At 45.1% G+C, this 23,589-nt stretch overlaps 1 protein-coding gene across 1 annotated transcript; it reads left to right on the top strand.

Moving 5' to 3' along the window:
- The first annotated feature begins 16,754 nt into the window (after nt 1-16,754).
- On the top strand, nt 16,755-22,852 carry LOC117724266 (rano class II histocompatibility antigen, B-1 beta chain-like). The gene is made up of 6 exons (XM_076916632.1): nt 16,755-16,967; nt 18,308-18,580; nt 20,001-20,282; nt 20,751-20,861; nt 21,258-21,281; nt 22,521-22,852. Exons 1-6 carry the CDS (start codon nt 16,874-16,876, stop codon nt 22,532-22,534), a joined length of 798 nt encoding a protein of 265 aa, XP_076772747.1. The 5' UTR covers nt 16,755-16,873; the 3' UTR covers nt 22,535-22,852.
- Nucleotides 22,853-23,589: the final 737 nt, after the last annotated feature.

Raw genomic sequence — 23,589 nt, forward strand, 5'->3', positions numbered from 1 at the left:
TCTTGCTGAACCTCGACCCATGGACCTGAGCAGCTTGGGGCAGTGCAGGCTCTAACAGTTTAGCCCCCAAGGCTTTTGGCAGTGCGGGTTCCAACACTGATAGATCCCCGACATTTTTGGCCCCCAAGTGTGGGGCAGCTCGGGCTGCAACATGTTACTTGACCTTTTTCCCTTACTGCTTTTAATATTCTTTCTTTGTTTTGTGCATTTGGTGTTTTGATCATTATGTGACAGGAGGAATTTCTGTTCTGGTCTAGTCTATTTGGAGTTCTGTAGGCTTCTTGTATGTTCATGGGCATCTCTTTATTTAGGTTAGGGAAGTTTTCTTCTATAATTTTGTTGGCCCTTAAAGTTGGGAATCTTCACTCTCTTCTATACCTATTTTCCTTAGGTTTGATCTTCTCATTGTGTCCTGGATGTTTTGGGTTAGGAGCCTTTTGCATTCTGCATTTTCTTTGACTGTTGTGTCAATGTCTTCTATGGCATCTTCTGCACATGAGATTCTTTCTTCTATCTCTTGTATTCTGTTGGTGATGCTTGCATCTATGACCACTGATCTCTTTCCTAGGTTTTCTATCTCTAGGTTAGTCTTCCTTTGTGATTTCTTTATTGTCTCTCCTTCCATTTTTTTAGATCCTGGATGGTTTTGTTCAATTCCTTCACCTGTTTGGTTATGTTTTCTGTAATTCTTTAAGGAATATTTGTGGTTCCTCTTTAAGGGCTTCTACCAATTTACCTGTGTTCTCCTGTATTTCTTTAAGGGAGTTATTTATGTCCTTCTTAAAGTCCTCTATCATCATCATGAGATGTGATTTTAAATTTGAAATCCTGCTTTTCTGGTGTGATGGGGTGTCCAGAACTTGCTATGGTGGGAGAGCTGGGTTCTGATGATGCCAAGTAACCTGGTTTCTGTTGCTTATGTTCTTTTGCTTGCCTTTCATCATCTGGTTATCACTAGTACTCCCTGCAATCACTGTCTCTGACTGTAGCCTGTCTCTCCTGTTTTCTTGGTTGTGTCAGAACTCCTCAGAGTCCAGCTGTCTCTGTGATCCTGTGATTTTGCATATCAGAGCTCGTGGGAGTCAAGCTGCCTCTTGGATCCTATAATACTATGATCCTGGGTGTGATAAATCTCCTGGGAGTCCAGCATCCTCTGGGTGTTGTGGGATTGGTTGCAGAGGTAGCGCCCAAGGTCTGCTCAGTGCACTGGCTCAGATCAGAAGGAATCCATGCCAATGGGTCAGGATATGTTGTCTTCACAGGAGCAGACCAGCTAGGAGTCAACTGTTCTGAGTGCAGTGGATCCTCTGGGATGGGTCAGAGTATGGTGTCTTCCCTGGAGCAGGTCAGCTCAAGTCTAGACACACACACACACACACACACACACACACACACACACACACACACACTATGGAAGAAGTCTGTGGCCTTCCACACAGGTGCACTGTGTTCCACTGTTGCTGAGGGTCTGACGAGGGAAACTGGGCAGGGCAACCAGAGAAAAAGTTCTCGGGAGTGAAGTAATGGCTTAAATGGTGGAAACTCCGAGTATCATGGTTTTAAAGGGAAAAAGGAAGTGAGGGAAATTAATTATTTCCAGAAACAGGAGTCATGAAATCAGACATCAACTTCCCCCACATGGTTAATGAAATGTCACTGCACTGTGTTAACACTAGAGGGCAGCCTTGAGCTCAGAAATCCAGAAAGCCTTCAAGGTTCTTGTGCCTGTACACTCACCTGTTCTGGGTAGTAACAGAAAATAGAAACAAATTGAACACAAAGCTATAGATGTGATTCCCTCAAAGCTGATGTTAACTAGTGCATGTTGTCTCCAGACTAAGGACCAGAACAGGGGCCAGGGCAACAGCACTGAGGATGGAGTGAATCTTACATTCACCATATGAAGGAAAATCCAAATTAAGACCTAGGAACCCAGCAATTAACTAGATAGGAAAGAAGACAATGCAGAGTGAGGATTAACTGAAGTCAGAGAAAGAAAAATGAGAAAATTGTAAATGAAAACTAAGTCACAAATGGTTGATGTACCAAAGTGTATTTATACACTGAAGGGCATTGCAAAATGGCACCAGACAGTCAAGACAGTGACTGTGGAACAAAATATCTCTTGATTGGGTTTCAAGAAGTGGAGACACAGCACTCTCTCATGGTCACAGGCACAGGCCAGCCCTCCCACCACAGGTCACAGCTCAGCCTGGTCTCATCCTTCTACTCCTGGGTGAGCTTAGTTTTGCTCTGGGGATTCTCAGGTCAGCTCCAGAGCTGTCTTTCTTCATGTGAGAAGCTTGCCTGTCTGCAGATGGGAGCTTCATGTGTTTTCTTCCTCTCCCTGGGAGTTGAGAAGGTGATGGCCTCCCATTGTTTCTTTTTCTCAGTTACTGTTTGACCAAACTTATTTTAGAAGTACTGTTTCCATTCCCCCACCCCCACCCCCAGTGTTGAGCATTGTCTCAGTTAGAGCTACTATTGCTGTAAGGAAACACCATGACCAAGCAATGTTGGGAGACAAAGGTTTATTTAGTTTGTGCTTGTACATCACTGTTCAACATCAAAGGAAGTCAGGATAGGAGTTCAAGCAGTGCAGGGACCTGGAAGAAGGAGCTGATGCTGAGGCCATGGAGGAGGTCTGCTTACTGTCTTGCTCCCCAAGGCTTGCTCAGACTGCTTTCTTATAGAACACAGGCCAGGGGTGGTCCCTCCTACAATGATCTGTGCCATCTCCCATTAATCACTGTGTAAGAAAATGCCTACAGCCAGAGCTTATGAAGGCTTTTCCTAACTTGAGGTTCCCTCCTGTCAGATGACTCCAGCCTGTGTCGAGTTAACACAAAGTTAACCAGTTCAGGAACCAAACTCCAGGCCTTGTGCGTGTGCTCTACCTAGACAAACTCTGTATTGCTGGATCACATTCACTGCTGTGGGGTGAGTGGGTAAAGAATCAAAGAACAGCAAAAGTATAGCTAGTTTTGGTGGAGCTTGCCTTTAATTCTTGCCAGGCAGAGGCAGAGGCAGAGGCAGAGGCAGAGGCAGAGGCAGAGGCAGAGGCAGAGGCAGAGGCAGAGGCAGAGGCAGAGGCAGAGGCAGAGGCAGAGGCAGAGGCAGAGGCAGAGGCAGAGGCAGAGGCAGAGGCAGAGGCAGAGGCAGAGGCAGAGGCAGAGGCAGAGGCAGAGGCAGAGGCAGAGGCAGAGGCAGAGGCAGAGGCAGAGGCAGAGGCAGAGGCAGAGGCAGAGGCAAGCATATCCATAAATTTGAATCCAGCCTGGTTTACAGAGTGAATTCCATGACAGTCAGGGCTACAAAGAGATATCAGTTTTTGATGGAGTGTGAGAGAAGAAAAAGAAAACAAAATTGCACATGTTTAGTAGATGTTATGTTTTCATGGAGAGTCAGAAGGAATGTGACAGAGAGACTACCCTGAACAGAAACTGTGCAAGGCAGGCTGGGAGGACCGAGCCACTAATGAGATGCTTTTCTGACCTTCAGAATCCTGACTTCCTCATGGTCAGTGAAGTAAGTTCTATTTGGTCTTTGTTTTCATGTCCAACTGTGACAAAATGCATTGCCCCTGACAGTCCCAGGACAGTACAGCTTTGAGTGTGAAGTGGGCCACAAGCCAGCAGGTGGCCACAGTGAACCTCCTACAGCCAGGGGAAGAGTTGTCTCTGGTTCACAGGTCTGGACCCGGAAAGGCCAGCGATCCTGTTTGGAGGCCGATGGCCAAGTGCATCTCATCTCACTGAGTGGTCTGTCAGGGTTCCAGAAGGGATAAAGCCAACGTGAGAGGAGGTTTTGGATGCCAGAGAAGCAAAGAAGCATGAGATGGAGGAGCTTGAGTCTGCTTTAGCCTGATGGCACCGAGTAAAGTTACATCCGTAAAACTGAAGCCTGAGAAAGGGCTGAAGAGGTGGCCAAGGAGTCTTGTGCTTGCAGAGAACCTGGGTTCACCTCCCAGCTCCACTGGTGGCCCACAAACTCCTGAAACTCCAGTCCCAGGAGATTTTCTGGGCTCTGCAGGCATCATACACACACACACACACACATGCACGCACGCACACAGAATAGCATGTGTACTTGTGCACACACATACACACATGGTGCACAGATGTACATGTAGCCAAACATTCATACACGTGATATAATAAATTTAAACAAACAAACACCTCTGGGCTGTCACTCTGTGACTCCCTTTCTACTACATCAAGTTTTTGTAATTCTTTGTCAAATGTATTCTTGATATTTTAGCAGACATGATATTTTATCATTTATATTTTAAAATTGTCAGGATGCATGCATAAAGCTTAAAAATTAAACAATAGATATGTGTTCTAATGAAAGCACATTTAGTGTTGAGAAAATATGACAATTTGTTTACACTCCTGTTTTACTGGGTAATTTTAACATGAATTGTGTCAAATGGTTGGTTTTTTTTGTTTGTTTATTTGATTTTGTGTGGGGTAGGGAAGGGATATGTAAGGATTGATGAATTTGAAAGAATTGAAATCACACAGTTTTCTGAGCTGGTTAGTTTTTTGTCAACTTGACACAAATTGAAGTCACCTGAGAAGACAACTCAGCTGAGGAATTCTGATTGGTGGAAGAGGGCACAGCCCATTGTGGGTGGGGCCATGAGGGTAGGTGGTCCTGGGTTCCATAAGAGAGCAGGCTGAGCAAGTCACCAGGAGCAAGCCAGTGAGCAGTGTTCTTCCATGGCCTCTGCCTCAGTTCTTGCCTTCAGGTTCCTGCCTCTAGTTCCTATCCTGACTTCCTTCATGATGAACTGTAGTCTGGGAGATGAAATAAACCCTCTCCTTCCAAAGTCGGGTTTGGCTAGAGTTTTATTACTGTGATGGAAAGGAAGCTAGGATATTTATCTGTTCAAAAACTGAAATTAAATGAAGATAATGCAAAAAAATCACCAAATATTTGTAAGTGAAAAACTGGACTTCAGTTGTATGAGGCACAGGAGAAATCAGTACAGGAATTTAAAAGTGGTGGTGCACGCTTTCAATCCCAGCACTCAAGAGGCAGAGGCATGAGAATCTCAGAGTTCAAGGCCAGCTTGGTCTACAGAGTGAGTCCCAGGACAGCCAGGGCCACACAAAAAACCCATCTTGCAAAACCAAAACACAAACAAACAAAAAACAAAACAAATAAACAAAGCCCAAACGCAGCAATCCCATCAACTGTGCACACACACAGGCCAGAAATGAAGAGAGGGCTCAGGCCAATGAGCTAAGATTTTATCTTCAGAAATTAGAACAGGCAATATTTGTTTTAGCCCAAATGAACAGAAAAAAAGGATGATACACAGAGCACAAATCAGTGTGGAAATCAGAGCATCAGGGGAAAAGTCAGTAAGGTTTGTGACCTCTGGTGAGACTGAGAGACAAGGCATTAGACAGAGGGAAGGGACCCAGGCTTGGCAATAAAGGTGGGAATTTCCATGATGGCTGGCTTCTTCCTCTGACTTGAGATTTTGTCTCCCTGTAGGCCCCCTTATGATGGAGGGGCTCACCAAGTTCAAGGTTGGATCAGGGCATGTCACATGAGAGTTGTGGACCAATCAATCTGCCTGTCTGTCTTGAAACTGCCCACCCCTAAAGCAGAGGAGGGAAATGATCCAGAGCTGTAAGGCCCTGTTCTCAAGAAGACCCTGCATATTGAGCTTCTGGAGCGTGTGTCCCAGTCCCCCATGACCTGCTTGCAGAGCCTTTTTCTCTGTGTGCCCCCTGTGTGTGTTTCCTCACTCTCAATAAACACCTTCCTCTACCTGCTGATTCTGTGTGCCACGTGTGAGATTTCCCTGCTGCCCTGTTACATTTCAGACTTTTTTCCTTTTAATTCTTTAACTGGCAGAGAAAATGAATCCAATCCAGGACTTTAGACTGTATCATTTAAGACCTCTAGACTGTATCAAGACACAACAAGAAAAAAGAAAAACATAGTAATATCAAGAACACAAGCAGGGACATAAATATATAGCACTCAGAGATGTATGTATAACAGTCTATGAAAAACTATCTCTATACATTAGACTACTCAGATGAAATGAAAATATTGTTTGTAAAATTTAAAGCTGATGCCATGGGCACCCAAGGTAACAGACTAAGAGAGCATGGTCATGTGTCTAACAGGTTGAACTTGTACTTAAAGCATTTCTACAGAGTCAGCTCTGGTTCAGGTGTTTGCACTGACAGAGCCTATTAGGTATTTAAGGAAGACCTGACATCACTACAAATGGAAGAGGATGTGTCTTGGTCACTGTTTGAAGCCCTCATTATGCTTATACAAGTAAAGAAAAAAGCAAAGAAACAAAAAAGTAAAAGAAAAGAAAAAAAAAACAAGAAAAATCTATAGAGAAATGCCCCTTATGAGTATAAATTTAAAAAATTATTAATGAAAGTTTAATAACTAATATGAAATAAATAAACAAATAAAGCTGGCCTGGTGACACATCCCTGTATCCACAGCACTGGGGAGTCTGAAACTGGGATGTCAAAGCCGTTCTCAGAGCTCATACACTACAAAGCACATGGCTGACTGGATTTGGTCAGCTCCCCACCACTTGTCAGCCTCCTGTGTAAAGTGACTTACAGAGTCCTTATTTTGAAAATGCCAAGGAAATTCTTCAGGACACAAATTTAACAATTGCTGTCAACATTATATCTATGTATTCATAATAAAAGAACACAACTTAAAATGTATAATATTTTTCTGATAATGCATCAAGAATTTTTATTTGAAATAGCACTCAAGATACATATAACAAAAAGGAATAAATTTGACAAACAACATATACAATCATATCCTGAAGATTATAAAACAGGTGAGGAAAATCATAGGACACCAAATGAATGGAAAGGTGAACCTTATCTGTGGAGACGACCAAGTTTTGGTGACAATCAATTCTCTTTTAATTCATATTAGATTGGGCACAGTTTTAATGTAAATATGTGTGGCTTTATTCAAGAAATTGCTACGTTTATATGGGAAAAGCGAAGGATAGAATAGAAAGAACAATTTTCAAAGAGAAGATAGAGGGAGATTTAGGATGCTTGATTTTAAGGCTTTTTATACAGTATGTCAAGACAATGTGATATGAATGTGTGTATGTGTATGCTATATGTTACATATATTCCGAATATAAGTATATATAACTATTGGAGAAATATTTTTAAATAGTTGGTGTTGAAATAATTGAGTATCTACACACAAAAATTGAATCTATACCATATGTCAAATGAAAGCCTGAGGATGATCACAGATGCCCAGGTTCTAATGTGAAATGTCCCCCACAGCAGCACACGTTTGGACATCTTGTCAACAGCTAGAGGCGCTGTTTTCAGAGGCTGAGGAACCTTATGTGCAGAAGTCTATTGAGCAGAAATGGGTGTCGAACTTTAAGGTGACATCTGTTTCCGGTTCCAGTCCACTTCCTAATCGGTGAAGATGTGAATGAGCTGCACAGGAAGCTGGAGCTGCTACAGAGGAAACTGCAATAAACAGCTCTGCCATGTCTTACCCGCCATGATGGACCGAGTCCCTCCTAAGTGTGAGCAAAAATGAGTCTTTCCAACCTTGTTTCTGTCAGGTGTTCCATCCCAGGATATGAAAAGCAATATGGTAGTTTTAAACATACTAGAGAGAACTTGAAAAAATATCAAGAAACAGAAGGGGTACACCAGAGAGCCAATAGAGGTGGTGGTGAGTCAAGACCAGAAGTAGGCAGGGGACTGAGGAGGGCGTGGTGCGCAGGCTCAGCATCGTGGTCCTCCAGTCCATGGGAAGCAGTGATAACAAAGTGGTCTGCTATTCACGTAAGAGTTAGAGGTGAGAATCAATGACCCCCAAGAACTCAGGTGCTCCAGGGGCTGCAGAGCGATTTGTAGATCATAAAGGTTGGGATTTTGTTGGATGAGTGTGCAAACCATCCGAAATGTGTTCAGCGTGGAAACCAGGCTTGAGCTCACAGATAAACAAGTAGGCAATCTGTGTGAATTGATCACAAGGGTGCTACGATGAAGATGGTGAAGAGCTACAGGAAGCCGCGGGGAAGGAAGGGAGTCCTTCTCTGGCCTCCATGAGTGTCCACACACACGTGACATTCACTCACACATACACATACACGTACACACAGACAAAAATGATTTAAAAATTTTAATCCAAAAATGTTTTTTTAATATTCTGGGGACTTTGATTGTTTCTTTAGATCTTAGACCATGACACATCGTCCCAGTGACTCCTCTACTGCACAGTCCCAGATGTTTGTAATTTCCTAATAATCTCGTGTATCATTTCTTTTATGTAGATTTCCTCCAGTTGCACTTCTGTGCTTCTTGCAGGCCTTCTCGGTGACTTAGTCTGCTGGAGACTGGTGATGCTTCCTCACTCTCCCTCCTCATTGGCTGGATCAGAGACCAGCATCTGTAAAGCCTCTTTGTCATGGATGTCTTTATTTCAGCTTTAGTGGTGAGTGTGATGTTGCCGTAAATCTCTCGCCCATTGGTAGTCCATAGAATAACGACACAAGTCAATAAGTATCAAATGAATGCTGTAGGCCTAGATTGGGCAGATTTACCATTAAACTACACTATTCCCCGGCTATGAGAGCTCTTAACAACTTGCGGTTTCCTAGGTCAAGGTCTTCTTCATCTTCTCTCTCTCCACCAACTCCCTCTGCTTCGACCAACTCCCAACTGCGCTGCTTCTCTCCCCTCCTCCTCTTCTCCCTTTTCCTGCCTCTGGCTCCTCCCACTCCTCTTTTACTGCCCAATCACTGGCTGTAGCCTTTATTTAACAAATTTGATTGGACAGAAGGTTTACAAGATTCACTCCTCCTTCGCAGCCCCTCCCAGGAGTGGAGTTACCATGAAAACAAGAGGCTAGGGCTATCCACCACATTTCCCCCTTTTTGTCCAATAATAAAATTTTTTTTTCTTTTTACATATTAATTGAACACTAACTATATTACCATGTTGTGATTGTTAAAGTACAAGATAAACCTAACACCCAGTCCATCATTCTTGTTAACTAAATAGAACCTTTGCCATCTCTCTCAATTAAAAAACTTAGTTCTGAACCTGGCTTATGTCCTGTCTTCAAAATGAATAGCATCTGAAAACCATCCTCTCAAAGTAAATAGCCTGGGTTGGCTGTGAGATTATAAATCTTCAACCCCATCAGAAATCCAGAATGACTCAGTTAAATAAAGATATGGGAAGCACAAAGCGTGGCTTCTAAACTCAACCAATTTAAATAGACCACTGAACATCTAGACAGTTCCTTATTTCAAAACGTTGGAGCATCTGGTCTTCAGCCTTCTGGCCCAGGAATTATCTGACAGACCTAGTAATGCAGAATTACTAAGGGCTGATTACTCTGTCTTGGCAGATATAATCAGTCGACTATTCTGCAAGTGTGTTTCTTTTTTGCACACTATTTCGTCTGTAGATGAAAAGAGGCAATTCTTGCCTAGTGGCTGTCATACCACAACTGGTGTAACTCCAAAGATGCTCAATTTCTTCTTAGAATCCAAGACTGGGAAGCTGTCAGGATCAGATAGGTCTCCAATAAAATAAATGTTTATATATGAATGTTTGTAATGTCAATTCTATGGATTTCTGATGTTTTTGAAAATCAACTATGTAAGGCAATCTGAACAGTTGTCTGTTAATTCCTTTCCACTAATTTTTTTTTAATTAAACAGGACTGGGTCTAAGCCTTGTATTTCTAAATAAGATATATAGGTACAATGCCTACATGAGAGTAATATATTAATATAAATTCCATATCAATGTAAGAGATTATAATTTCAACCTTGTAACTATCATAAAGATTTCTTACCAATGTAAGATATACCTATTTTTTTTAAACTGGGTCTAAGCTTTGTATTTCTGTATGAGTTATACAGGCACAATGCCTATATAAGAGTAAAATATTAATCCCACTTAATTCCTGAGATTTAGCTCTCTAATTCCCTTCCTGTCTGAAGCTACATTTGTAAAGTATTCCTTAAATTACAACACATGTATAATTTACAAAGTAACCAGAACCATCCACCCCAACATAAGGAACTGGGGCGATGATCTCCTTTTGTCTGCTTCCAGCTGAATTGAGGTGAAGAATTCCCATCTGGGGGCCCAAAGGGAAACAGGAAAATTGGCTTAGTCAAAGGAGAGCTAGCTGGCATCATTTGCCTTGAAGTCACTGTGTACTGAGAAAGTTCATAGCAAAGCTGACACCATAACTGTTACAGTCAGAAAGGCTGGACAGGCAAGCTAGATGTTCTGGAAAAGTTCTGGAAGCAAGTCCTTAAAAGAAGCGGCTTCAATGCAGTTGCAGTAGAATCAAGCACGAAGCTGGAATAGGAGGTCCTAGAGACTCAGAATCCCCGAGTATAAATCATGCTAGGGCTGAGTTTCTCTTCTTTCATCCTGTAACATATAAAACTTAAAAGCAACAGGTAGTTTTATAGAAACATTCACATGGAACGTGTAGGGCACACAGCTTTGTCAATGAAGATCAATAAAGAAAGGCCACTGCCCTCTTCAGGTTAGTTTGATTACTTAATCAAACTATATATAACTTATATACATGCCCTCATAAAGGATGGCATGTATTAAGTCATGAGAAATTATTACCCAATTAAATGTTCTTGGCTTTGTATTGACATTTTAGTCCCAGCCAGTTAAGTCCATATAAGAGACATAACACCATATATACATCACCCATTTGGTTGGTTGAGTTAGTCTCCCTTTTCTTCTGTGTCGACTAGTGCTTCAGGGGGTCTCCCTTTGTCATTTCTGATCTTTATCATTTTGGAAGGAACCCACAGCTTTTCTTTTCCTGTGGAAACATAAACATAACCTCTCCCCCAGCGTAATACATTTCCCACTTTCCATTCTGACGTCATAATGTCCTTAATATAAACAGGTTGATTTAGTTCAGAAGTTTTTTCCACCATCCAATGTCTCTCAGCAGTTGTGGCGTTTTGTTCATTAGCATTTAAAAAATTTAGAGTTAATAAAGCACTATGTAATCTATCTTTGGGGGTTCTTATTGATCCCTTTTGCCTATTAAGCATCTCTTTTAGAGTTCGATTGGATCTCTCCACAACTGCTTGTCCCGTGGGATTATGTGATATGCCTGTAACATGTTTTATATTATAATATGTAAAAAACTTCTCCATCTTATTAGAGGTATATGCTGGACCATTGTCTGTTTTAATTTGTATGGGTATTCCCATAATGGCCATGACTTCTAACAAATGTGTAATTACAGAATCAGCCTTTTCTGATGCTAATGCAGTTGCCCATTGAAATCCTGAATATGTGTCTATAGTATGGTACACATATTTCAGTTTGCCAAACTCTGTAAAATGAAAGACATCCATTTGCCAAATGTCATTTCTTTGGGTACCCTTAGAGTTAGTTCCTGTAGGCAATGGAGTTTGGTTATATAATGAGCAAGTAGGGCATTGCCTCACAATTTCCTTGGCTTGTTGCCAAGTAATAGAGAACCCTTTCTTTAAACCTTTGCTATTAACATGATGTTTTTATGAAATTCTGAAGCCTCTAGCATGCTTCCTATCAATAGCTGGTCGATATCATTATTACCTTGTGCTAGAGGGCCTGGCAGACCTGTATGGGATCTTATGTGTGTTATATATATGGGGTTACTTCTATTTCTAATAATTTGTTGTAGTTGAATAAATAATGAGGTCAATTCAGAATCATCCTGGATAAGTTCAGCAGTCTCTATGTGTAAAACAACCCTTTCTGCATATTGAGAGTCAGTTACTGTATTAAGGGACTCTTGAAAATCTGACAATACCATGATTATCGCGTATAATTCAGATTTTTGAACTGACTTATAGGGACTCTCAGCCACCTTACTTATGTCTTCTGATTTATATCCTGCCTTTCCTGATTTACTAGCATCAGTGTAAAATGTAGGGGCTCCAGATATCGGAGTTCCTTTTAAAATATGAGGGATAATCCAATTAGTTCTTTTTATGAACTGAAGCCGCTTGCTTTTAGGATATTTGTTGTTAATCTCTCCCAAAAAGTTACTACATGCTCTTTGCCAATGTTCATCTTGTGCCCATAACGAGGTAATTTCTGCATTAGTAAAAGGTACAACAATTTCAGCCGGGTCCATTCCAACTAATTGTCTAAGTCTCATTTTTCCTTTCAGTATTAATTCAGAAACCTTCTCAACGTAGGTTTTTAACTTTTTACTCTGTTTATGAGCTAAAAATATCCACTCTAGGATATAATCTTCTCTCTGCATAAGAATTCCAGTAGGAGAGTGAGTAGAAGGTAAAATAACTAAGATGCAGGCCATTTTTGGATCAATATGATCTAGATGTGTATCCTGCAGTTTTCTTTCTACCAAGGCTAACTCCTTCTCAGCTTCAGGAGTCAATTTCCTAGGACTATTTAAATCTTTATCACCTTGTAAGGTTTGAAATAAATTACTTAGTTCTTGAGTGGTCAAGCCAATTGCTGGTCGCAGCCAGTTTATATCTCCAAGTAGCTTCTGAAAATCATTTAGGGTTCTTAATTGGTTTCTTCTAATTTGTACCCTTTGTGGCTTAACCGTTTGTAGACTTATCTTATACCCTAGATAATTAATAGAATCTCCTCTTTGTATTTTTTTCGGGGGCTATTTGCAATCCCCAGCAAGGCAAAATTTTCTTTACTTCATCTGGATCCATTAACTGCTCTATCTTCTGTTCAATTATCCCTTTAATCTCCTGTCTCCCACTTTCATTTTCATCTTTTTGTTCCTGTAACTTCTGTTCTAAGCCCTGCTTCCATTCCTCATTATTTTCTATCTGTTTCTCCATCTGATCTGTGAGCTGTTGTATGCTCTGTTTGATCATCTTTTCTAGCTCCTGTCTCCCAGTTTCATTTTCATCTTTCTGTCTCTTATTCTGATCTATAATTTCTTGTGTCTTCAATTCATTTTCTATCTGTTTCTCTATCTGATCTATTAACTGCTCTATCTTCTGTTCAATTATCCTTTTAATCTCCTGTCTCCCACTTTCATTTTCATCTTTTTGTTCCTGTAACTTCTGTTCTAAGCCCTGCTTCCATTCCTCATTATTTTCTATCTGTTTACAAATTTCATTTCTATCCTGTACCAAAAGTTCTATTGTTTCTTGTAATCTCTTTTCCAAGGCAAAGAATTTTTTATCTAGAGCTTTGTCTTTTGAGAAGACATAGTATATCAAAAAAATAAATATAGCAATACTGATAAATAATAAAGTGTTCCCTAAGTTGATTTCTGTCAAACCATTTGAAATATCATCATATAAAGCCCAAAAGATATCCATTGTTTTTGTCATCTTTAAGTATCAAAATATGTTTTTTTTTTATATTAAAAAATTATCTGGTTTGGAGCCCTCAATTCATTGTTTCTACCTGAAAACTACCTCGTAGGCAGTTGTGTTCTAGGATCAGCAGTCCCTCATTACAATTTGTTACTATAACCTTTCTATTTATCTGTTTGGCTCTCTTGACCCAGAGCAGCCTGCAATTTACTCCTCGCAACCTTAAAACCTTTTACATCTATTTATCTGTGTCTATTCACTTTTTTTTTAATTTAATTTTTTAATTTTTTAATTTAAATGACCTACTGGTCTGGCTACAATAACTTTTGTTTCACTGTTGAATTTTCGGAAGACCCTTCTTTCAGTTTTCACAGGGCAGTGAGCAAGCCCAGCTGTAAGCTGAGTGCTGCTCCTGACCTTGGCCGTTGGGGAAGTTTTTGTACTTTGTAACCTTTCTTTTGTTCTTTCGTCTCAAGTTAGTTGAGTTCTAAATAATACATTGGGTGCCAATTTGTTGCGGTAAATCTCTCGCCCATTGGAAGTCCATAGAAGAAAAGACACAAGTCACTAAGTATCAAATGAATGCTGCATGCCTAGATTGGGCAGATTTACCATTAAACTACACTATTCCCCGGCTATGAGAGCTCTTAACAACTTGCGGTTTCCTAGGTCAAGGTCTTCTTCATCTTCTCTCTCTCCACCAACTGCCCTCTAGCTTCGACCAACTGCCAACTGCCCTGCTTCTCTCCCCTCCTCCTCTTCTCCCTTTTCCTGCCTCTGGCTCCTCCCACTCCTCTTCTACTGCCCAATCACTGGCTGTAGCCTTTATTTAACAAATTTGATTGGACAGAAAGTTTACAAGATTCACTCCTCCTTCGCAGCCCCTCCCAGGAGTGGCGTTACCATGACAACAAGAGGCTAGGGCTATCCACCACAGTGTGAGGTTTAAATGTTAGAGTTTTGGGGAAGGGAAACCCGAGTGGGAAGTTCCCCTGTACAGGCGCATGCTTCCTGGAGTGTCCTGCTCCTGTGTCTGCAGAACTATGTGATTTCAAAGGAGACACTCGGGTGAGCAATAGGACTGGGGACAGAGCGCTCTAAGTCACAGTCAGGTCATGGCAGCTCTAGCACTATCTCCTGTGGAAGTGAACGAGTATTCAGTGTCACTACCTAAATGTATGTCCCTGCCAGGAAATCTAGGAGACAGGTCAATGGGACGGGACCGACTCTGAGTCACCTGGTGTATGATGAAAAGTTAATATAACTCATTGCTCAAGAGCTGAAGAGTGGCAATATCTAAATAACTTCAAATAGACTAATGAAAACTTGGGAGTAGTTGCTTGATATATATTTTATTAAAGGAAAATTCAACAGCATTCTTAGCATTATAGGAACCATGGGGCACTTGATACTGAAGTGGACACATAGAGTTCTGGGTGACCCTTTGGTGACAAGTTGATTACTAACTTCACACTTGGCCCCACTGAAGAACCACTGATTTCAGGGGATGCTGGCTGAGGAGAGGGTTTCTTCTTGAGTTCCCTGGAAGCAGTCCACAACTATTTGATTCTAAACATGTGTCCTGAAGATGTTCCTTGTAATTCTTTGGCTAGTATGAATGGAAGTTTGTCTTCTGCAGCCAGATGGAGTCTACGCTGTCCTCAGTCCAAGTGCCCTGTCTCCATACAGGACCACAGCATGATTCATGGAAAGCACCAATGGATGAGGTTTTGGGATTTCCTTCCTTTCAAGCCAGGGCAGAAGGTATGGGGTGGCAGTCTTGCGTGAGACGGGATGGACATGAACCCTGCTGAGAACTCTAGAGAAGGCTTGGCTGGGCAGAAGGAGCTGGCAGAAGCCCTAGGCACTGGTTTTTTAATGTGATATCAGCCAATCAACAAAAGGACTCCTGATGATGCTTCTGTTGCTAAGTGAAAAGCCTGTGTGAAGAGGCCTAGGAGAGCTCGAAATCTCCTCTGTAGCCCAGGCTCTCCTTCACAGCCCCAGGACAAAGCCTAGGAGTTTTCATCTTAGGGAAGGTGTAGAAGAGGCCGAGGCTGCAGATTATTGTATGGAGATCTGAGGTGGGGGCTGAGGACACCGAGAACATCCACCACCAAGGTCCCTGAATGGCCAAGGTTGTCTCTAACCTGTTCCCCATCTAAGTTCATGTTTCTCCTCCATGCTCCATGTGTGGGCTGAGGAGACCTGTGTTTGTCCTGAACACAGCTGCTGGTGGGAACCCAGGGATGTCCTCTGGTTCTCTACATCAGTCTGCCATTATGGACGCCGAAATGCTGCAATTCACCGGTGCTGCTGTAGCCCTCAAAGGACGTTCTTGTTGCCCATCCCTTTCTCTTTTCCCTGGTCAACTCTGCTTTCAGATTCCAACCCCTGTTTAACTACGATCTAAAACCATAGAGACAGTAACATGGGAAGAGGGAGAGAGACTTGTTTACTCTTTGGCATTTGGGGGGCACTGCTCCAGCTGATTGACAATCAGATTGACCCAGATCGTTGATAATTAGATTGGTAATACCTGGGGAGAGATGTGTTGGAAGCACACACTGATGGTTCTGCCATTCAGGCTGGCATAGTGTGACAAGCCTGTGGACGTCCCTTCCTGAAGCTGAGGCTTCTTGTCTTTTGCTTTTTCTCTTAGAAACAACAGGCAGCTGTATCTGGAAGCCCTAAAAGGTTATGGAGTTTTCCTCTGCTGACATCATAGTCGTGGAAGGATATGAACAGCAGATGAATACACAAGAGGAAAGTTGAGCTGAGTAACTTCTGCATTTTCATTGGAATATCATGAACACAGTGGACTCCTGCGTGGGGAAGGTGCGTGAGCCAGCAGGGTTGGGACACACATCAACCTGCTATTTCCCACACACAACAGCTTATGCTTCTCACTGTTAACCACAACACGATGCTGTCTCATGAGAGCTCACCAACACCCAGTGCACAGTGCAGGGAGCATGGGTTTGCATTTTACAAAGAGAAGTCCAGGATTAGAAAGAGGCTCAGTGGCTCCCGAAGAACTCTGCTTCCTCACCTGAGGCGCCTCAGAGGGTCAGATATAACAAAACATAATTTCTCTGTCCCCAATACAGGTCACACCCATTTCTCCCACTACAACATCAAGGGTAAGAACAATAGATGGGAAATAATTATCCCAAAGTTATCTCTACTTGACTCACTTTTCTCTTTTGGGTCTTTAAATACCAAACACACATTCTGCAGTTTGGAAAGGTTTACTCTGTAACTGAGAGGAGCAGTCACCTCAAATGTCCATCTAGTGGGGCTCCATGAAGAAACAGACCATGCCCTGCAGAGAGAGCCTTTGTAAACAAAGTCTGCCCAGAGACAGATGACAGCCTTCAGCTCCCCTGCTGATTGGTTCCTCACTTGGGACCAACCCCAACCTCTGGGGTTTCAGATCACTCTAGGCTACAGAACTTTGCTTTCTGAAGGGGACACAGCAGGTGTGAGTCCTGGTGACTGCCATTCCCTGTTTTAGAGATGGCTCTGCAGACCCCCAGCCTCCTCCTCTCTGCAGCTGTGCTGGTGCTGATGGTGCTGAGCTGCCCAGGGACTGAGGGCAGAGACTCCCCAAGTAAGTGAGGGCAGGGCTCTCCAGAGCCAGCACTCTAGGTGACCGGTTATGAGGGACCCTGGGATGTGGGAGTGTGTGGGTGTGTGTGGGGGGTGGGGGGGGGGAGGATGGCAAAATCCTGATTTTAGAGCAGTCTTTTACCATAGATTCCTTTCTCTGAAGAGAGGCTGAGACTCCATTCTCATTTCTGTGTTCTAATATAGAAGTTAGGATGGTGCGCGCCGCACAGGGTGAGCCTGACACAGAAAAGCAGAAGAAGACATAGTTTAAATCGACCACCAAAGATAAGACATGGCATGGGGTTGTGCGTGAGGAGAGACAACAGGGTTTACAATACCAGCCCCACCCCCCACTCCGACCCCAGGACTTTGTCTGGAGGAAATGTCAAATTCTGAAATGAGGAAACAGGTCAGATGGTCTGTGGTCCTGGCGTTTGAGGAAAATTCCTGATGTGGAGTGGAGGTTTCAGAGAGCGAACTCTAGGTATCTAACTCTGAGAGAAGCCAGTGGCCAAGGAGTCTAAATTTTTCGGCCAAATGGAACCGTGGACTGAGATACAGGGTTCGTAAATTGAATTTCCAAGAAAACAGTACATCTAGAAGGGGGAATATATGATACATACCCGGTGTGTCTGTGAGTGTGTGTGTGTGTGTCCTAGTTCGGAGACCGGAGAGTACTTTATAGAAAGCCCCAGTCTCCTAGGCCGGTGCACAGAGGTGGCGTCAGTCTTGCAGTTACACTTAAGACGCCTTGAGTGACCGCACAAGCAGGCAGAGGTCGCTTGGATTCCCAGTTGTCTGTTTTGCAGTCGCTCTCCTGAGAACGAGCGCCCTCTAGGGGCGGGGAGGTCAGGTTCGTGTGCACACAGGAGAATCTCACCGGGTGGGGTTGGGGTCGCAGAAACACCCGAATGCTCTGTTTTTCTTTGGATCCTAGTTTTATTAGTTCGCTGAGAATTTCATACAATTTTGGTCATATCTCACCTCCTTTTCCAGATCCACCCAGACCCGCCCCGGCTTCTACCCACCCAACTTTTGTTGTTCCCTCATTTTTTTTTTTCAATAGTATCAAGTACAGTTTGTGCTTTGTGGGGAATATTCTTATGAGGACGAGCTCGGCTGTCGGCTCCCTCCCTTGCTCTCCGTTACCCGGGCGGAACTGCCCGGGGGCTCCGGGGAAGTGGGGTCCGCGCGGCGGGGGCCGCACAGCGACTGCCCGGCCCGAGGCCCCGAGGCCCGGCGGCCCCAGAGAGCGGTCGCCCCACGCGGGAAGCCGGCGCGGGTGGGGCCGCGGGGATCCGTGGTCTCCGTGGTCCCCGCGCTGACCGCGTCCGTCCGCAGGGGATTTCGTGATCCAGTTCAAGAACTACTGCTACTTCACCAACGGGACGCAGCGCGTACGGCACATGAACAGATACATCTACAACCAGGAGGAGTTCGTGGGCTACGACAGCGACGTGGGCGAGTACCGCGGGGTGACCGAGCTGGGGCGGTCGTGGGCCGAGTACTGGAACAGCCAGCAGGACATCCTGGAGCGGACGCGGGCCGTGGTGGACACGGTGTGCAGAAACAACTACGAGGGGTCGGAGGTCCGCACCTCCCTGCGGCGGCTCGGTGAGCGCGGCGGGTCCCGCGGGGGTCCGTGGGGTCCGCGAGGGGACACGGGGCCAGAGTCCCGGCGTGAGGAGCGGCCGTGGCCTCCTCCCGTCTGCCCTGCACCACCCCGCGCCTCCTTGGAGCCTCCTCCTGTCTCACCTTTGCCCTCTGACCTGTGACCCCTGGCTCTGCTGTGACCTCAGTCACCTGTCAGGGCCAAGGCCGGGAAGCTAAGCAGGGACGAGGGCCTGGGGTGAGCAGGCGAGCGGGGTGGTAGGGGTGGGGGTGGGGGAGCCACTGAGCGCCACTGACCCTGTAGGGAAGCGGTTCTGTGTTAACTCTGTGTCCCGCGGTTACTGTGGTTACTCCCGCCATCTGTCTGTTCCCTGACTCCTCTGTCCCTTGGAGGGGGAGGTTGTCCTGTGAGGGCTGTTCGCTGCCCGGCGCTGACCTGAAGGCATCACTGCCATTTCCCTCCTTCTCTGAGGTAGACTGTGTTGACTTAGGTCACACTAAAAGTGCGTGATACAAAATCTGAGGGACTCACTTCCGTTTCCGTCACACTCCCTGATACTGCGACAACCTCTCACACGTGATGCCAGTGAAAGCGTCCTGTTCAGATTTATATCCTACATCAGAACTAAGGGTTGACTGGAAAGGTTGCTAATGCTTTCCCCTCGTGCTTTCCGAGTGGCCTTGTTTGTTACTCAACTGTTGGCAACTGGTTCCTCACAGCAAGGGGACAGTGATGGCGGCCAGGAATCAACGCACTTGACTGAGGAAAGAAAACTTGGGCAGGGAGAGGAGAAAATGAGAGAACACAGCGTGTTCTCAGTTCATGAAACACGTTAAGTGTGAATGCTGTTTTCCTCACTGAAGGGTTAACAGCACCCCGGTAGAAGGCTTCTGACAGTGTATCAAAGTCGTCCCACTGTGCATCACAGTCTGAGGGATGAAGGAAGGATGTTGCTTTTGCAATTTTTTTTTCCCAAAAATTAACTTGAAATCAGAAGCCGTTTTTCTTTTGCCTTTTTGTTGTTTGCTTATAAAAACAGTTCATTTTTATATGTTTACATGAATAAAATAATTTATTTACACATAAATTTAAAAAGTGCACAGAGGGTTTACAAAGAAGGTTTCTGTGTGAAGTGCTGGCTGTCCTAGAACTTGCTCTATATCCCAGACTGGGCTCCCAGTAATAGAGATCCTCCTGACTCTACCTCCTGAGTGCACCTCCACCTCCTGGATTCTTTTGCCTTACTACATTTGACATTAAATAGGAACACACTGACTTATTTTCCTAGTGACTTAAATTTGTATTTGTGGACTTGATCTCCATTCACTGTGAGAACCCAGGCATTCATCCCCACCCTGCCTCTTCCCTGACGGGAGTCACCACGTGGCCCCCATCTCACTCACTGTCTTTTCTGTCACCTAGAGCAGCCCAAGGTCATCATCTCCCTGTCCAGGACGGAGGCCCTCAACCACCACAACTTGCTGGTCTGCTCGGTGACAGATTTCTACCCAGCCCGGATCAAAGTGCGCTGGTTCCGGAATGGCCAGGAGGAGACTGTGGGGGTCGTGTCCACACAGCTTATTAAGAACGGGGACTGGACCTTCCAGGTCCTGGTCATGCTGGAGATGACTCCTCAGCGGGGAGAGGTCTACATCTGCCAGGTGGAGCACGCCAGCCTGCAGAGCCCTGTCACGGTGGAGTGGCGTAAGGGAATCTTTTTCTTATACTGTGGGTCCCACAGGACACAGAATTTTAGCTGTTATTACTCCATGCCTCCAGTGCCACCCACCCCATCACTTGTCCTGCATGGTCTGCTTCCACAACTGAGCTGAGAATCATGGGGAACCATATCTCTCAGTCAGGGCATCAGGAGAGCCCAGACAGCAGTTCTGGAGATCACCACATACACTAGGCCCTGGAACTTGTCCCTAATGTCCAGAGGAATTGACAGTGATAGCTAGTGACTGTGGATTTTAGCTCAAGATTATAGATAAGTCTGTGGGGTGCAAACACCCACATATCCCCTCCCCCACCACTGTGCCCTGGATCAAAACACAGAACTGGATCCTGCCAGCTTCCTTACCTCCTATGGCCCAGGCTGGACTGTGGGTTCTCACTCAGGACTGTTGTGCCCTGTGGGTACAAAAGCTGACACTGGGCTCTGCTCCCCAGGGGCACAGTCTGAGTCTGCCCAGAGCAAGATGCTGAGTGGCATCGGAGGCTGCGTCCTCGGGGTGATCTTCCTCGGGCTCGGCCTTTTTGTCTATCATAGGAGTCAGAAAGGTGAGGAGCTCTGGGGACCTGGGGATGGAGGGGTGGGCTGCAGGAAGGAACTGGGCTATAGGTGAGAGGGCACGGAGGTCCCAGAGGAGACACTGGGATCTGGTTTTGCTGGTTATGTGTGACTGCCACAGACCCATGATGGAGCTCATTCTGTGGCTCCTGCCCCTGTCAACCACTCTCGCTGGCTCCTTCCCAGCATCTTCCACCAATGAGAAAGCATGGGTCTTGCTTTCCCTCCTTCTGGTGACAGTTTCATCCATCTGTGGGCAGTGCTCAGTGTCTTAGTGAATACAGACAGGGAGAGACCAGCTAAGCTGAGGACCCATCATGCCTTAGGCTGCTTGAGAAAGTCCCTGTGTTCATAACAACCTTTCTCTATGTGACTTCCTTTTGCAGGACCTCGGGGGCCTCCTCCAGCAGGTAATATTTCAGCTCTTATCTGCAGATGGTGCAGGGGTGAAGGTGTGAGGGAAGGGTGGTACAGGGGGGTGAGGGTGTGAGGGAAGGATGGTGCAGGGGTGAGGATATGTCCTGTCCAACAGGACATTAAACAGGGGTCCGGGGAGATCACCTGAAATGGGGGGGGGGGGGGAAGCAGGCAAAGATGCAAAGAACGGCGACCTCTTTAGGCTGATCAGATCACAATTTTTACTTTTTCACACACTGGTTATATACACAAAAAGGCAGGATATGGGGAAGGGGATGGTGCAGGAGCATAGGTGTTCAGGGGAAGTACAGATATCTTCCAGAACATAGTGTCAGCTGGGTGAAAGTTCAGGGGATAGGCCACTATGACGCTGCCTATGAGTCACTTGTCCTAATCTAAGTTGGTACTGTCTACCCAAGGTCACCTATCTACAAGGTCTATGACTAGAGCCTGGCAACTGTCTATCAAAGCTGTTTGTTTACAATAGCTTCTAGCCATCTGTTCTAGTGTTTTTCCACAGAGACCAAGACTTTGTGCTAGCAGGCATGTTAGGCCTACCGCTGTCTTCAGGCCTATGGCTGATTCCAGGCCTTTAGTGCATAGACAGAGATGCCCCTGACAAGGATATGAGGGAAGGGTGGTGAAGGGGTGAGGGTGTGAGGGAAGGTGTGAGGCAGCTGTGCCTGGCACAGTCCTGGTTCACAGTCTGTGCTGTGGGGTTGAGAGGGTCACAGCTGGTGTCACTGCCAGTGTCCATAGGAAGCTCCAGGGGTCGTCCCCAGCAGGACTTTGCCACCATCACTTGAGTGGTGTCTTGAGTGGAGCCTGAGCCATAGGTGTAGACACTGAGAAGTTGCCTGCTCTGTGCCCTACACTGGAGACTGTGACCATGGACAGTGACAGTGGCAGGAAGAGGCTGAAGGTCCTGCAGAGGAGACAGATCTCTCCAACTTACCCAAAGATCAGATCTTCCATAATCCTTGGGAGGGTGATGGCTTCTCTTCCGCCTCCCACATGTTTGTGTCCTGTGAGGCTCTGTGTCCCCCCCCTCTCCTCCCCTTCAACTGCTTTTTCCTTTGCATAGGCAATGGGGAGGAGGTGGCGTTGGCCGGGACACCAGCTGTCTGTGTCTGAAGAGTTAGATTGAGATTCAGAAGAGTCAGGTGTCTCCAGGGCACTCCAGTGACTGATCCCTCTCTTCCTTCTGTGACTGATCTCTCTCTCTCCCACAGGACTTCTACAGTGACTCAGAGTGTTTTGCTTGAGTTGACTGTCTCACACTGTAAGGCCTGCGTGTCCCTGCTCCAAATTCCCATCTGTGTCAGCCTGCCACTCTTGGATTCAGAGTCTAGCATGGAGCCAGTGTACCCAGCTCAGCTCTTGTGATTCTTGAGTCCCCAAGTCTTTGTTGGTTGGCTCTGCCCTGGGCTTATTCCAGAGACTCCATCCATTTACTGTGACACCCCAGGCTTTCTGTCTCCACTGTCCCACACAGGCTGCCGAAGAGATGTGCTGAAACCATTCACCTCTTTTTCATAATTAAACATACTCTGAATTATTTGTATCCTGAATCTCTGTAACTGAATGAGGTGGGTGGGGTCACGTGGGACTAAGTAACCAGGTCAAATTGTGGCTGGAAGTAGCAGTTTCTGCTACAAAGGTGACTAGAGGCACCCTGGGCTCCACATAAGGGTGGGCAGAAAAGGCAGGGGCCAGCTGTCACATCCTCATGGCCAGGACTTTTGCTGTTCAGTGCACCATTCTCACCCCAGCCTCCTTCAGGCTGGTGAGGACAGGGAAAATAAACATGGCAGAACTGTTGGGCATGAATACTGTGACCTCTCCACAGTGTATCACATGAGTCCTGTGAGGTCACACGGACTGACCTTCACTTTGGAAAGATTACAGTCTTTCAATCAAAAGCACTTTTTGTGGTGGCAAATATTAAAACCCCAATTTAATCTTTTGTTGCTGTTGTAAAGAAGCTGGGGTTGGTTTCAGAGTTGACTAGACACATAACTGATGAGAGAGTCTCCTCCCTCAGCTGTTCCTCCATCTGCTCTGTCTCCCTTCACTGCACCTCCTGTGTGCACACGCCCTGTGTTCGTCCTTGTGTCTGATTCCCTGCCCTGAGCCTTTTCTCTGCATTTTCCTCTGTCTACTCCTCTGTCATTTTTCTCTCCTCTATAAAGTTTCTTTTGCATCTGTTTTCTGTATCTCTCCTGTTACCTCAAATCTTATCGCTCTATGTGTACTTCTGACTGCTTTATATCTACCAATGTTTTGACAGTTTTTGGGAAA

This window comes from Arvicanthis niloticus, chromosome 20 (genome assembly GCF_011762505.2).
Source record: "Arvicanthis niloticus isolate mArvNil1 chromosome 20, mArvNil1.pat.X, whole genome shotgun sequence".
NCBI lineage: Eukaryota > Metazoa > Chordata > Mammalia > Rodentia > Muridae > Arvicanthis > Arvicanthis niloticus.